Source organism: Leptonychotes weddellii, chromosome 6 (genome assembly GCF_054177405.1).
Source record: "Leptonychotes weddellii isolate Sample4059 chromosome 6, ASM5417740v2, whole genome shotgun sequence".
NCBI classification, from domain to species: domain Eukaryota; kingdom Metazoa; phylum Chordata; class Mammalia; order Carnivora; family Phocidae; genus Leptonychotes; species Leptonychotes weddellii.
Genome location: NC_138374.1, coordinates 97,928,341 through 97,944,836, shown reverse-complemented (window position 1 = coordinate 97,944,836; position 16,496 = coordinate 97,928,341). Strand labels below are relative to the sequence as shown.

The following is a 16,496-nucleotide window of genomic DNA, read 5'->3' as shown; positions in this document are numbered from 1 at the left end:
CATTCAAATGTTAATTTGATTGTAAAGAATTCCTTACTATCTAAACCACCACCGCTTAGAACACTTTATACTATTTCCAGGGTTTTGCAAAAACATACACATGCACAAACACCTCTATCTGAAATTAAATATGAAACTCAAACCCTAGGCTTATCTAGATAAGAAAAATATTAATAACAATTACAAACAGAATAATCAAATAAGGGAACTTTGAACAAGATGTAAAAATGTTTTATGCTCTGTTACTTCAAGATTAAGGATAAAACAAAACTACAGCCTTTTCTTTGGGTTAACCACAAAGTGAACTACAGTTGGTTGCATAAATCTGGAGCAATGCCTACGTGGCAAATAAGCAGCCATATTACACTTCAAATATCCTGTCTATTTGAGGTACAGTAAAACTTTCTCTTCACAATGTTTTGCCAGAACGAGGGATAAGTAATTCATATTGCTATGACTCAGAACCACAAAACACATTTAATAATTATCACTCAGAAATAAAACTCAGGTGATAAAAAGAGTCCTATACAAATTAAGTAGAACATGTGCCTAGCTTAAAGCAAGAGCAAATGCATAAAACAACAGAGTAGACTCCTATTTCTGGTAGAAATTGACACTATGATTCTAAAATTTACACAGAAATGCAAAGAACCGGGGTGTCTGCAGTGGCTCAGTAGGTTAAGCCTCCACCTTTGCCTCAGGTCATGATCTCAGAGTCCTGGGATGGAACCCCATGTCGGGCTCCCTGCTCAGTGGGGAGTCTGCTTCTCCCTCTCCCTCTGCCCCTGTGCCCCTCCTCGCTACACATGTGCGCATGTCACGTGTGCACACCCGCTAATAAAATCTTAAAAAAAAAAAAAGAAATGGAAAGAACCTAGAATATCAAAAACAATTTTGAAAAAGAACAATGCTGAAAGACTTACACTGCCTGATTTCACAACTTAATATCACACTTAAGACAGTGTGATATTAGTATACATAGATATTCAGATCAATGGGGAAAAAAATAGTCTAGAAACAGACCCATGCATAGATGATTAACTAATTTTACACAGATACCAGAGTAATTCAGTGGTAAAAGGACATTCTTTTCAACAAATAGTGCTGGAATAGTTGGTATCCACATAGAAAAAAATATAAATCAACCTTTACCTCATTCTATATACAAACATTAACACAAAATGAGTGATGATCTAAATGAACAGGCTAAGATTATAAAACACCTAGAAGAAAACAAGAAAACATTTGTGGCCTGGGCTAGGGAAATATTTTTTAGGTAGTATATAAAAGATAGGAATCATAAAAAAGGATAAATTGGATTTGATCACAATTTAAAACATTTGCCTTCAAAAGAGACTGTTAAGAAAATTAAAAGGCAAAGCACAGATAGGGAGAAAATCTCTGTGATATGTGATATATGTGATTAAGGACTGATATCCAGAATATATAACTCTTATGACTCAGCAATAACAGGACAAATGACCTGATTTTAAAATAGACAAGAGATTTGAGCAGGCTTCACTAAAAAGAAGATATACAAGCACAAAGAAAGATTTTCAACATCACCAATTATTGGGAAAGTCAAATTAAAGTCACAACAAAATGCCATTATATACCAATTAGAATAGCTAAAATTAAAAAGACCAAAAATACCAAGTACTGGAGCAGATGTGGCATAACTGAAACTCATACGTTGCTGGTGTGGAATACAAAATGTTACAGACACTTTAGGGAAGTTTTGCAGTTTCTTATAAAGTTAAACTTATCCTTCCCATATAACCTAACAATCCCATTCCTAGTTAGGAAATATATGAAAATGTATGTCCATGTAAAAATCTGCATTCACAGCAAATTTTCACAGCAGTCTTTTTAATAATAGCCAAAGACCAGAAACAAGCCAAATACTTACCAATTGGCAAATGGATAAATAAATTGTGTTCTATCAAATCAACTGAATACTACTAAGCAATAAATAGGAACTACAATATATCCAACAACATGGCTAAAATCTCAAAACCATCATATTAAACATAAGAGTCTGAATCAAAAAACACTACATACTGTATGATGCCATTTATATGAAATCCTAAAAAGGAAAAACTATAGTGCCAAAATCAGATTATAATGGTTGCCAGGGGTCAGAGGTAGGGAAAAGGAACTGACTGCTACAGAGCATGAGGAAGCATTTTGATGGAAAAGCATGTCATGACTGTGGTGGTAGTTAAACAAATGAAAACAACTGTCAAAATTCAGAATTGTGCACTTAAAATTAAAAATTTCTTTGTCAAGGGGCGCCTGGGTGGCTCAGTCATTAAGCGTCTGCCTTCGGCTCAGGTCATGATCCCAGGGTCCTAGGATCGAGCCCCGCATCGGGCTCCCTGCTCGGCGTGAAGCCTGCTTCTCCCTCTCCCACTCCCCCTGCTTGTGTTCCTGCTCTCGCTATCTCTCTGTCAAATAAATAAATAAAATCTTAAAAAAAAAATGTCTTTGTCAATAAGCTATACCTAATTAAACAGAAAAACTTTGTTCTACTGAGCTAAAATCCTAAACAGAGTATCAAAGTGTGATAATAATATATTACAAGAGGATACTACACAATTTTTGTCATTTTGGCAAAGTTTTAGGATGCTCTAAAAGTACACACCAAGGAATACTAGTTAAGAAAAGGTAGTCCCACACTCATCCACACAAAAAAAGACTGAAACTCAGTTATATAAATTTATAACTTCCCTCCTCCCAGCCATTAGTACCACTTTTTAAATATTTTATTTACAGAATTACTTTTTTTAAAAAAAGATTTTATTTATTTACTTGAGAGAAAGAGAAAAAGAGAGACAGAGAGCATGAGCACAGAGAGGGGCAGAGGGAGAAGCAGGCTCCTCGCTGAGCAAGGAGCCCGATGCAGGGCTCGATCCCAGGACCCTGGGATCATGACCTGAGCTGAAGGCAGATGCTTAACAGACTGAGCCACCCAGGCACCCCCAGAACTACTTTCTGATGAACAATCAAAAAGAAAACATTAGGTACAGAGTTTCAAATGGGGAATATGAAAAAGTTCTGGAGATGGATGGTGATGGTTACACAACATGGTGAATATACTGAATGCCATAGAAATGGTCACTTAAAAATGGTTAAAATGGTAAATTTTATTATATATATATTTATATATATTTTTTACCACAATAAAAAATGTTCAAAGAAAGAACATTAGGGGGAAAAAAGTAATTCTAAGAAAACTTACATAAATCTAGAAATCTATAAGGAAGTTAAATTTTCCCTTGGTTTGAATAAGGACTAATCTACTGTTTCTTTGAACTGTGCTCTCACAAAAATCAAGCTTAAAAGTGGTTATTAGGTATGATTCTACTAGGTAAAAGAAACTGTGCTTACCAACTCTTTTAAAGTTTATTTGTAATGTTTAACGCTCTACCTTAACAGTTTTTGCTTATAACAGGTTGAGTTGTTTACAGTAACAGGAAAAACATAGGGAGACAAATACCAGGTCAGGAAGCAAAGATCCAAAACAGTTCTGCATTTGGTGGCCTAAATACATGTCATTTTGTCATCTAAATTAATCTGCAAAGTAACCTCAGCACAAATACTAAAAACATACTAACAGAAGCGCTGAAGTGGCTATGGTCTGCGGTTAAATAAGGCCACACAAGAACTGCCAAAACAAACATCTCATTTCATATTATTTGAGGGAAAAAGAAAGCCATCTGTGCAGTTTACTGTGGATAAATTGCAGTATGATCAAGGCCAGAGATTTGTCAAGCATAGTTGTTATAATGTTAATATTTAAGCCAATTAATTGATAAAACTAGAAAACTCCTGGATATAACAAAGGATGGCAGTGTTGGAGTGCCCGACCTAAAGCTGGCAGGGCATTGTTATTGAAAAATAGCACTGGGGCGCCTGGGTGGCTCAGTCGTTAAGCCTCTGCCTTCGGTTCAGGTCATGATCCCAGGGTCCCGCATCAGGCTCCCTGCTCGGCGGGAGGCCTGCTTCTCCCTCTCCCACTCCCCTTGCTTGTGTTCCCTCTCTTGCTGTCTCTCTCTCTGTCAAATAAATAAATAAAATCTTAAAAAAAAAATAGCATTTACAGAACTTGGAGAATCAAAAACAAAAGGTAAGGTGAAAAAATAAGCTCAAAGGGTACATGCCTAGAACAGAAAAGAATGTGTTTTAAAGAAGTTGTATGTACAATCCAAGGAACGAGTTCTGAGTTAAGAGCCTAGATGAAGCTTAGGAGGGCAATTTCAATCTCAGGCAGAAAATGAATAATGACAGCAGCAGTAAACTCTTATATAGTGCTTCCTATTTGCTGGACACTAGTTCCACACACTTGAATTATATTAACTTGTTCAATCCTTACAACAGCAGTGTGGGGCAGGCAAACCATTTTCGAGAGATGAGGAAACAGGTTCAGGGAGATTAGCTAACTTTCTCATTGCAACCCAGCTGGTAGGTGGCACAGCTAGCTCAGGGTGTCCTGTTCCATTTCCAGACTTCTTGCTTGCTCTTAATATTGTATTGCCATCTTTGGAAAACCACTGTTCTCCTAGGAACCAAGAAAGTTAAAACGAATTGCTCTAAATGTACACTAGAATGGAGAGTAATATTAAGAAGGACTAGTGAGAAATTAAAAGCTTTCAACACTCATTAAAAGCCCACCATGTGCCAGGTATTTACATTTCAGCATAGTAGGCAACCGACTACAAGAAAAGAAGCAGACGTCTATAAAGATCCCAAAACTCACCATAAACTTGTATCTTTCATGAAGTTTGTTAAATGATTTCTTTGAATTTAAAAGGCAAAGATATATCATAATAATCAAATGCAAAAAAATCACTATTTGATTACATCTTCACAAGAATTCAATTCAGTTCTTTTAAAAAAAATTTATTTTTTTTAAAGATTTTATTTATTTCAAGAGACAGAGAGAAAGAGAGCACAAGCAGGGGGAGAGGTAGAGACAGAAGGGGAGAGAGAGAACCTTAAGCAGACCCCACACTCAGCACGAAGCCCCACACAGGGCTTGATCTCATGACCTGAGCTGAAATCAAGAGTCGGACACTTAACCAACTGAGCCACCCAGGTGCCCCTCTTTAAAAACATTTAATAAGCATTTGTGTACCAGGCATGATTTCAGGCACAAGACATATAAAATATGAATTTATTAAAAATTAAGTAAAATGATCCCTGTTCTCAAGACGCCTGGGTGGCTCAGTCAGTTAAGCGTCTGCCTTCAGCTCAGGTCATGATCTCAGGGTCCTGGGATCCAGTCCCTCCCACAATGGGCTCCTTGCTCAGCAGGAAGCTTGATTCTCCCTCCCTCTGCCTGCCGCTCCCCCTGCTTGTGCTCTCTGACAAATAAATAAAATTTTTTAAAAATAAAAAATAAAATAAATAAAATGACCCCTGTTCTCAACAATCTTACAAGCTACAACAGCCCTTTACAATTATGTCCATTTTACATAAGATAGTGCTCAAAGGGGTTAAATGATCTCTTTAGGGTCCAAGCTATTAAATAAACAAGACAGAATTTGAACCCAAACCCATCTAACTCCAAAACCTATACACTTCTGATCTACAGCAAGCTAATACTGTTTCTCAGAATAACCGGAAAAAAATTTTCAAGTGACTGCAAATAAGAAATACAGAGCACCTGGTCTCTGCTTAATATTTTAGAACTGTTTCAGGTTAGTTCGGAACTTGAAAAAGGGAAGTGAGAATTCCAGACTATATCTTGGGTTACAATCTTCACATACTGAGCATAGCACAAGTACATTGCAAGAGTCACTTGTGTTGTAAAATAGTTGAACATTTAAAAATATGTATTGCAGTGGATTGCAGATGGGTGTGGATACATTGGAAAAATGAAGGGGAGTGTTAATTCCAGGAGTTCCCAGTATTTGAGGTTGAAATCCCTCTCCTTTCAATTTTATAGGTAGGGAAGTGTAATACAAAGCTTCTCAACTAGGGTCCAATAAATAGGAACTGGACCAGGAGGTCCTCTGAGAGCTGTTCTCAGCACCTGCTCTGTCATAAATCCATTTACTAAGTGCATTCTGTAACAGGAAAAAATGTATTGATAGAACTTTCTGTTGTTTACCTAAAAAGAGATGAGATATTAAAAATACTGTGCTTTAGGGGCGCCTGGGTGGCTCAGTCGGTTAAGCATCTGCCTTCGGCTCAGGTCATGATCCCAGGTCCTGGGATGGAGCCTGACATTGGGCTCCCTGCTCGGCGGGGAGTCTGTTTCTCTGTCTCCCTTTGTCCCTCCCCGCCCCACATGAATAAATAAAATCTTTTTTAAATTAATTAATTAAGATACTGTGCTTTACAAAGAGAGGATCCTATTTACAGTGAAATATACTGAACTGATCCAGTTATTTACCTTTTATTCAACTTTGGAAGCAAAAGTATGCATTTATGAGATGGCTCAGGTTTGAGGGTATAGCATGGATCCACTTGGCCACCACAAAACTATTAGCCTAGATCTGTTCAGTTATGCTTGGCCCAAATGGAATTAAATAACCAGAGATAAATAATTTTATCAATTACAAAATGAATGCATTAAAAATGAAATTTTAAGGGGCACCAGTGGCACAGTTGGTTAAGCATCTGCCTTCGGCTTAGGTCATGATCTCAGGGTCCTGGGATTGAGCCCTGAGTGGAGTCAGGTTCCCTGCTCAGCAGGGAGTCTGCTTCTCCCTCTCCCTTTGCCCCTCCCCACAACCTGTGTTCTCTCGCTCGCTCTGCTCTGTGTCAAATAAATTTTTTTAAAAATCTTAAAAAAAAAAAGAAAGTAAAAGAACACATAAAGTGTGTACACTCAGATGTTTATAAAGATGTTAATATATGAAGATATTTGGGTAATATATAATGAAAAATGGATTCACAGAATCAGTTGAAATATACTTAAAGCAGAATCAATTAAAGTTAGTTCTCTGCCAAACTCTTCCCAACTATATTTTATAGGCTTTCATCATAAAAGAAAATCTGCTGACATATTTTAAAATGTAAAAACATTTTAAAATGTAAAAAACTAAAAACATATTTTAAAATGTAAAAAATGTAAAAACATATAAAATTCATAAGAATTCTCAAAACAGGGCGCCTGGGTGGCTCAGTTGGTTAAGCAACTGCCTTCGGCTCAGGTCATGATCCTGGAGTCCCTGGATCGAGTCCCGCATCGGGCTCCCTGCTCGGCGGGGAGTCTGCTTCTCCCTCTGACCCTCCCCCCTCTCGTGTGCTCTCTCTCATTCTCTCTCTCTCAAATAAATAAATAAAATCTTTAAAAAAAAAAAAAAGAATTCTCAAAATAATTTGATTACTCTTTTCAAAATTACAGAAATTTACACAGAAAATTTTCTTTGAACTCTAAAATTTGCTGCTAGTTCATCTTTTTAGAAATTGAACAGTTTTTTCCTGGAGTCTAAGGTCATTTTATTAAGGAGCATGAGGCAGGGAGCAGGCGGCAGCTACAACGCCCCCAGCCCTACCATCCCCTAAGTGGCTCCCTGTACTATGGGGGGATTAAATTTTTAATTGTGGTAAAAAACATATAACATAAAATTTACCATTTTTACCATTTTTAAGTTTGGCAGCATTAAGTATATTCACTGTTGAGCAAAAGATCTCCATAACTTTTTCATCTTGCAAAACTGAAGGTGCTATTTCATCCCAAGTGAACATTAAGACATTTTAAAACAATACAGATCAGTGTATCTAGAAAGCAGAATATATTCAAATCAAAGCCCACTATGAAGACATAACTTGGACAGAAACTAGGTCATATTTTGCCTCTTTTCAGCAATGGTTTTCTTCGTAGAATATATAAAGCAATATTAAAAATAGTATTTTCAATTAAGAGAATTTCCCCAAAGGCTGGAGACATCTTATTCATGTACATCCACAATATCTAGCTATATAAATCACTCACATTGCTGATAGCATCATAGTTTCATAATCTAATGCAATTTCGTAGCTATCCAATAAACTCCTCTAAGAACCAATTACCAGAAACACTCTTAGCTTACGCTTGCGCTGTTTTTTTTAAAAATTCCATTTAAAAAAATGTGCTATTAATTCAGGTTTCAAAATCTGCAGCTATGTTTATATACTAATCCGCTCACATAAATGATGTGTAAAGATAAGCCTTCAACTTACCATATAGTTACCATAAGCATGATCAAACATTTCCAGTACTTGATTCCTAATTTTAAAAGAGCAGAAATGGAAAAACGTTAAGAACATTCTATTTATTGTTTTTCTAAAAAAGTTAATGCTCCTTCATAAACATACACCAATAAAAAAAAAAGAAAAAATTAGTTAGAAAAGACATAAACAGACTCAAGAATTATACCAGGGTTAGTAGACAAGGTTTCATGAACCACATAGAGCTGGGCCAAACTTTTACTATTCCTAGCAATCTATGTAAAATTCACCTTATGTTTCCCAAGAAAATTGATAAATGATGCATGCCATGCAGAGAGAAGGAAATCTGATGCTGAAAAACAATTATCTCTTAACAAAATTATTCAACATATCTGTCTTAAAAGGAAGAATATAGCTGGAGACTCCCAAAAGAAGTAATTATTGTTACTGTTTATTGCTTATACTATATATTCTATCAAGAGAAGGGTGGGTATGTAATGGTATGAAATAACAGTACTCTAACAAGCTTCTTTCATTTTAAATCAAATCACTAATGCTTAGTTTAATATATGTTTATTAATATACGTTTGTTCACGCTTTCAAAAGATACATTTTGATTTTATGATGTACTCTCTTCTTTAAAAAACTGTCAGAAGTCAAATAAGTAATATTCATCTCTAAATTGAGAAGAGATTTGTGTGTTTTCGCTATCTCTGTTTCTTAAAATCCCCAAAATGACTATTTAAAATGGAGATTTCTGATCCCCACACTAGATTTACTAAGTCAAAATCTGTATTGTCTGGGCCAACAAATTGGTCTTTCAGTTCAACACTCTCAAGTTTGGGGGCTTGAGGACTACACGAAAAACTACAAAGTTAATATTATGGTTAGACAAGGCCAAATATCTCAATAATTAGCAAGGGAAAAATAGTTCAACAATCTTCTATTAACACTTACTATTGTTCCCAAAGTTCCAGTCACTAATAGCAAGAATTGAAGAAAGTGTTAGAGAAAATGGCTGGGTATAATTTTATTTTACTTCCTGTTATATTGATTGCAATTGTCATTTTAAAAACTGTAATCATGGATGATGAAATACTGGTAATAATAAAGCTAGCATACAGAAAAGAACTAATTTCCAGATCCTGGCTGTAATGACCAGCAAAATCAACTACATTCAAACTTGTAAACTGAATAAAGTCCTGACACACTTTTTATGAATAATCATTTTAAAATAATCATTATAAACAAGATCTTGTCACTTTGCTAAAACATTAATTCTTTACATGTGTACATATATGATAGAATATGGATCAAGTTATCTCAGAAAACTATGGAGTATCTTAAAGAATTCTTCCACACATTTATTAAAATTGCAAATGATAAAGATCTCTCAAATTAGCTAATGAACAACCAAAAACAATGTTAAAATTTTTTCAAGCACTGATATCAATAAATGGAATATGGAAATTCTTCTTTTTCCTTTCACTGAAATGGAATCAACACAAGATTATTGCCAAGAAATAGGAATTCCTTTAACTGGTAATGGCAGTGCCTAGACATGCACATTACAGATAACATAAGCTTTAACTTGTTAACCCAAACTTCATAAGCATTCAATTTTCATGATTATGAATAAATCACAATTGCATTTGAGGACACATAATTTTCCAAACCTTACATTTTTGTAGCATATGACCATCAAATATCATAACACATACTTCAAAGTGGAGATATTTAATATCCAGTTGAACACTCTCTCTCCTAGTTAAACATGTAAGTCTTCACAGTCATATTTAAATACAGAATGGTAGCTTACTCTATTAAACAGAAAAAATGTCTCTATGAAGTTTTATTTCTATTCAGCAAGTGAATAGAAATGTATTAGAAATCAGATTCATAGTTCAAAAATTGTCTTTTTATTTATTTTAAATTAATTTTTAAGAGTCAGCTTTTTCTAAAACTACATTGCCTGTCAATGTCCTACAGAAACTGGAGGGCTTTATACTTTTTTTTTAAATGAAAAGATAACATTAACAACTGCTGTAACATTTAAACCACAAAAACAAAAAACAATGTAATCCAGGAAGAGTAAGACCATATATGACCAAGTAAAAAATTCCATAAACTATAAACTGCAAGCAACTGAGCAACTGCTCACAACTTGTGATAATTCCAGTCTTTATCATCAGTTTGGTTTGGGGGGATAGGAAAAGGGATGGGGCATTTTAGGCTTTTTATCATAAATCATTATTTGGGCTTTTAAAAAAATCACACAGGTAAACCTAATGAATCAGAGTTCAGTTTCCCGAAAATTGCTGCAGTTTCCCGAAAATTGCTGGCTGGTTAGCCAGCAATTGTGTATTTGTGGTTTATAGCTCCAGACTCTTACTCTCAAAATTTAAACTGACAGTTCAAGCCACTCTGGTTGAACTTTTCCAGTTAAAAATTAATTTTGGTCAAAAATGACTTAACTAATGACTTTTCTTCAAATAAAGATTTTTAATAAAAAAAGAAAAAGAGGAGTGGTGGTCAAATAAGATACTTTCTATCCTTAACAGACTTGAAGCTTCTCTTTCCAAGTCTTAAGAAGTGCAACATAGTAGAGAGAACATCGGCTCTGAGGTCATACAGACCTGGTTGGTTTTTTTGATTTTTTTTAAAGATTTTATTTATTTATTTGACAGAGAGAGACACAGCGAGAGAGGGAACACAAGCAGGGGGAGTGGGAGAGGGAGAAGCAGGCCTCCCGCTGAGCAGGGAGCCCGATGTGGGACTCGATCCCAGGACCTTGGGATCATGACCTGAGCTGAAGGCAGACGCTTAACGACTGAACCACCCAGGCGCCCCCAGACCTGGTTTTGAATACTGACTCCATCACTTACTGGCTGAGTTTGAACAAGTTGACCTTGAATCTCAATTTCCTCACCTGCTTAATGGGGATCACCTCCACCTCATTAACAGGGAGGATTAGAGAGTAAAGTGTAAATTGCCTGGCACAGAGCAGAGCATTCATTAAAACAGTTATCAATGACACATTAAATTCATAGAGAAAATTTAAGATACTTATTAAGAGTTTACTGATAATTTTCTTTGGGTAGCTGATTTTTTTCCATCAGGCATCTTTTATTGTTACCTTATTTAAAAAATAATACAATACTCTTGCAATAATTTAAACATAAGGAAGTATATGAAATAAAACCTGATGGTTCCATCTCACCTCCATCCTAACCCAGGGGTAATCATCTTTCCATGTTTTTCTGAACTTAGACAATTTCTTTTCTGCTTTTAAAAGAACATGGGATGGGGCGCCTGGATGGCTCAGTCGTTAAGTGTCTGCCTTCGGCTCAGGTCATGATCCCAGGGTCCTGGGATGGAGCCCCGCATCAGGCTCCCTGCTCCGCAGGAGGCCTGCTTCTCCCTCTCCCGCTCCCCCTGCTTGTGTTCCCTCTCTTTCTGTGTGTCTCTCCCTGTCAAATAAATAAATAAAATCTTAAAAAAAAAAAAAAGAACACGGGATGGTGGGGCACCTGGGTGGCTCAGTGAGCTAAGTGTCTGCCTTCGGCTCAGGTCATGATCCCAGAGTCCTAGGATCCAGCCCCACATCTCACTCCCTGATCAGCAGGGAGCCTGCTTCTCCCTCTGCCCCTCCCCCTGCTCATGCTCTCTCTCACTGGCTCTCTTTCTCAAATAAAAATCTTAAAAAAAAAGAGAGAGAGAGAGAACATGGAATGGCACTAAACATATTATTCTACAACTTGCATTTTTTGTGTATGTGTTGGGAATGTATCCTGGATAGCCTTCCAATGATCTACCTCCTCCCTAATGTCTGAATATTATTCCACAATACGGATGCACCAAGGAACAGTTCCATTCTTTCAAAATGCACCACCTAAAAAAAAAAATGCACATCCTTGTACACCTATCTCTACATCAACAGCGCTTGTATTTCTGTAGGATTGATTCCTGAGACGGGATTAATGAATCAAAGAGTACACACAATTTAAATTTTAGGAGATATTGTCAATAAGTTACAGCAATTTACACTCCCACCAAATCTTTTCTCACACTTCGACTAGTCAGTACTCTGTGTTTCGTACTTACTAATTTTTTTTTTAAGATTTTATTTTTAAGTCATCTCTCCACCCAACGTGGGGCTCAAATTTACAACCCTGAGATCAAGAGTCACAGGCTCTACTGACTGAACCAGCCAGGCGCCCCTCTACTTATTAATCTGATGGCAAAAACAGCTATCTCATTGTTTTAATCTGCATCTCTCACATTTAAGAGGTTGAGTAACTTTTCATATTTATTGACCATTTGCATTTCCTCTTGAATGAATGAACTCTTCATGCTCTTTGCTCATTTTCTTACTGGTTCGTGGCTTTTTTCTTATTCATTTGTGGGACCTAGCATATATTAGGAATATTGACTCCCAATTAAATGCTGAAAATATAAGTGATAATTTTATGACACTTTCGAAATTGATAAAACTACTTTGAGTAAAGTGAACAGGTATACTTAATTGAGGCTTCTGAATAATACCGTTAAATACTGTTCTATTAGAAAATTCAGCGCAAGAAAACATTGCAAGGAAATGGTAAATGTGTAAAGTTCAAATTCCAATGAACGCCCCCTTTTCCGTAACAGGTGTAAAGACTATTTCCTTAACTACTGTGAGATCAGCCAACATCTTCCCAGCTAGGAGCTCACTTGTGCGAGAAATCTAACCATGTCTCCGACTAAAGACAACCGCAGGACTCTGACGCGTAGTAGCACGGGCTGTAGCCCCCTTCACGGGCCACTGACATGGCAGCTGCGTTGACACACGGCGGATGGCCTCAGGAGCCTGCACATGTCACCGACGGCCCAGGCGACACCCCGACGGTCCCTCGAGGTCGCACTGCAGGGGACGGCCCGCACCTTCCCGGACCCTGTCCTCCCCGCCAGGGTCCTCGCGGGGCAACAGCCATCCCAATCGCGACAAGAGAGGCCACTGCGCGCCCGGGTCGCAATGACAGGCATCTCGCCTGTGGCCCGCCCCCTGAGGAAACCCACCCGAGGCTGCCAAGCACCCTTACCCAAGCTTCTGTCTCTCCTCCCTACTCATGGGCGCGGCCCCCGCCGTCCAGACGGACGTGGCCGACACCAGGCAGAACGCGGCCGTCGCCGCCACCAGGCTCCATGGCGCTCGCTGGGGGACCGAGGACCCACAGCCCCGGCCGCCGCCGGCTTCGCTCATGGCCCCACGGTTCCGCGCACGCGCAGCGGCTACGCCCGGCCGGTGGGACACATTGTCGGACGCCGGTGGCAAGGGGGCTGCGAGCCGTGCCGAGGGCGGGATGCGGAGCTACGCGAGCGGCAGCCGTCGCCGATCTACTTCCCGAAACCACCGAGCCGGTCTCCAGCGCCAGCGCTGCCACCGCCCTCCGCCCTCAGCAGCCCCGAGCACCTCCCCCAGCTTTCCGGTGTCGTAGTCTAGGAAACCGCCTCCCCCAACGCTACTTCCGGGTAGGGCCCAAGGCGTTGAAGCTCGGGACCAATGGGGACCGGAACGGAGAGGGGCTGGCTCCGGGGAAAGGAGAGGGCATTGGTCGAGAGAAGTGAGACGTGGACAAAAGGCGGGACTGGGGAGGGACCTCTGGCTTCGGCCCGCCTCCGACCCGTGAACTTGCGACCCGAAGACTACAATTCCCAGCGTGCACTGCTTCCACCGGCCGGCTCGCAATCCGACTCCGCCTGGCTAAATTTCCACTCAGGGTGGGCGCGCTGCACCCTGGGACGTGTGGTCGTCTGAGGGTCACGGGCGGTGCCTGAGATCCCGCTTTCCGCTGCGTCTTGCAGCCAGTCCTTGCACCGGGGCTGTCAGCTACAGAGTCCTGGGGAAGCTGTCAACTATTTATCCCTCTTCCTGCGCTTGACGCTCCCCCGAGGGCTGGCAGAATGAGGCTCACACGTCCCCAGCTCGGTGTTACACGCTTTAGGGACTAGTGTTGGGGTTGTCTTCTGCTCTCGGGGAGATTACAGAACGGTAACAGCAAAAATGACTTGACCTTTGACGCAATGTGCTAAGAGTTTTACTTGCGTTCTCTCTTGCACGCTTCTCAACTCTTAAGAAGTAAGTACCGTCATTCCCACTTTGCAAATGAGGAAACCGACGCTGAAGAGGTTGGGTAACAAGTCCTCGTCACACTGCTGGATTAGATGCCCAACCAGCCTCTATGACTCAGGAGTCCTTGCATGTAACCGCATCCACAAGGATTAAAGAGGACACGTACTTGATTAATAATAGTTCTCTAAAAAGCTCAATGTAAGGAGAGTAGAGTGAGCTGCAAAGAAAAATTACTGAAGGAAATTGGAACTTGCGATTTATTTTGATCACTGAGTCCCACATTAACTATTGGTAAAATAAAGAGTAGGTTCCTCTTGAAAAACAACAAAACAAAACACATTTTTGTGTGTGTGTGATAATTCGGTAGGTTGGTGCGGAGTTGAGGTGCAGATGTGATCTCTGTGACCACAGGAAATCGCCTACTGATCCTCTCAGCATCGTTCAGCTCTATTTCTGGAAACTTTTCTTCCTTGATTTCTATCAGCTTGCATCATCCGCTTCCCTCTCAGAGCCACCGTTCATGTGACACCAATGACTCTTCCTTCACTCCCCACTCTACTCATTCTTAAAACGCTGGTGTTCCCTACATTTTAAGGTTTTCTTTTTGTCTTTTTTTCTCTTTGTACATTATTCTTTGGTGATTTCTTCCACTCATATGGATTCAGTCATCATATGCCTGTGGTTGATTTCTAAATCCGTATCTGTCGTGATCTCTAGACCCCCATTTCCACCTTCCTAATAGAAATTCCCTTCTCTCTGGCCCAAGGTAGCTCAAATGTAGTATGTTCACTGGTTCAAATTAATGCGTTAGAATCATCTTCAACTCTTCCTCCTCCTTCATGGTCCACACCCACTCAGTGGCCAAATTATATAGATTTTACTTCTTCTATCTCTACCTGCTGTCACTCCTATTTCTGCTCAGCTCAAGCCTCATTACCTCTTTCCTGAACCATTGCAGTTGTCTCCTAATTATCTCCCTGCCACCCTACTTTTCACCCTATTGTTACCAGAGGTGGCATTAAGGACATCTACAGACCTTCTGAACATGCCATCTCCCTTCTACCCCTGCCCTGCCCTCAGATTCATGTGATAACTAACAAATTCACATGTCCTACCTTTCTATGCCTTTGCTCTTACCTCTGCTATCCCACCAGCTTTGTCTGTAGAACACTCTACCCATTAAATCTTGGCTCAGATTCCATCTCTACAAAACCCTTTCTTTTTTAAAAAAAAAGATTTTATTTATTTATATGACAGAGAGAGGCACACAGACAGAGAGGGAACACAAGCAGGGGGAGTGGGAGAGGGAGAAGCAGGCTTCCCGCTGAGCGGGGCTCGATCCCAGGACCCTGAGATCATGACCTGAGCCGAAGGCAGATGCTTAATGACTGAGCCACCCAGGTGCCCCTCTACAAAACCCCTTCAAAAGCTTACAGCCATTAGAAGTCATTCCCTCCCCTGTTCTTTCATTGTATTCTATGTTTATGATTGTGTTTTTCACAGTCAGCCATGTCCACTAGATTGTAACTGTTTGGAGGGTATAGACTTCAGCTTAATTATGTGTATGTTCCAAAACTCCGCACTGTGCCTCTGCCGTTATAGATGCTTAATACATGTTGAATATACCTGTTTCCTTATTCCTTCAGTTTCTTTATCTATAAAATAAGGACTAATATAGTCCCTTTATCTACTTACATGGAGGCTGTGAAAACACATGAGGTCATTTCTGTACAACATTTAATTTTATTCTTTTTATGGACTTGCAACCCTATATTGGTTCCATCCTGGATCCTCTTTGGCAGCTTTAAGGATGAAGTTAGCTAAATAAATAATACCTATGAATTGTTCTTAGTGCTGGCATAGAGACATGACAAGCTAAAGGTCAGTACCAACGTCCAGTATTTGAAAACTAGGAACAAAGAAAATAGAAAAATAGGGGTTCCTGGGTAGCTCAGTCAGTTAAGTGTCTGACTTTGGCTCAGGTCATGATCTCAGGGTCCTGAGATCAAGCCACGTGGGGCCCATGTTGGCTCTGGTCAGCCAGCGTAGGCCAAGTTTGTCCCCCCACCCAAGTCACACCATGTGGGGCTTTGCGCTCAGCAGGGAATCAGCTTGTCCCTCTCCCTCTGTCCCTCCCCCTGCTTGGGCACTCTCTGTTTCTCTCTCAAATAAATAAATAAAATCTAAAAAAGAAGGAAAAAAATAGAAAAATAGCCAATGA

General features: G+C 39.5%; 1 protein-coding gene across 3 annotated transcripts in view; it reads right to left on the bottom strand.

The window, feature by feature from the left end:
- EDEM3 (ER degradation enhancing alpha-mannosidase like protein 3) overlaps positions 1-13,632 on the bottom strand; it is a 69,831-nt gene extending 56,199 nt beyond the window's left edge. The window contains exons 1-2 of one of the 3 annotated variants that reach the window (XR_014146451.1): positions 13,245-13,632; positions 8,176-8,221 (exon numbers count right to left, since the gene is read on the bottom strand). Coding sequence is in view for 2 of the 3 variants with exons in the window: in XM_081824721.1 (XP_081680847.1) it covers positions 8,176-8,221; positions 13,245-13,405 (207 nt within the window). In the remaining variant the exon portion in view is untranslated. The remainder of the gene's footprint in view (positions 1-8,175; positions 8,222-13,244) is intronic. The other 2 variants (XM_081824721.1, XM_006732904.3) reach the window with 2 other exon arrangements.
- Between the last annotated feature and the right edge of the window lie 2,864 nt (positions 13,633-16,496).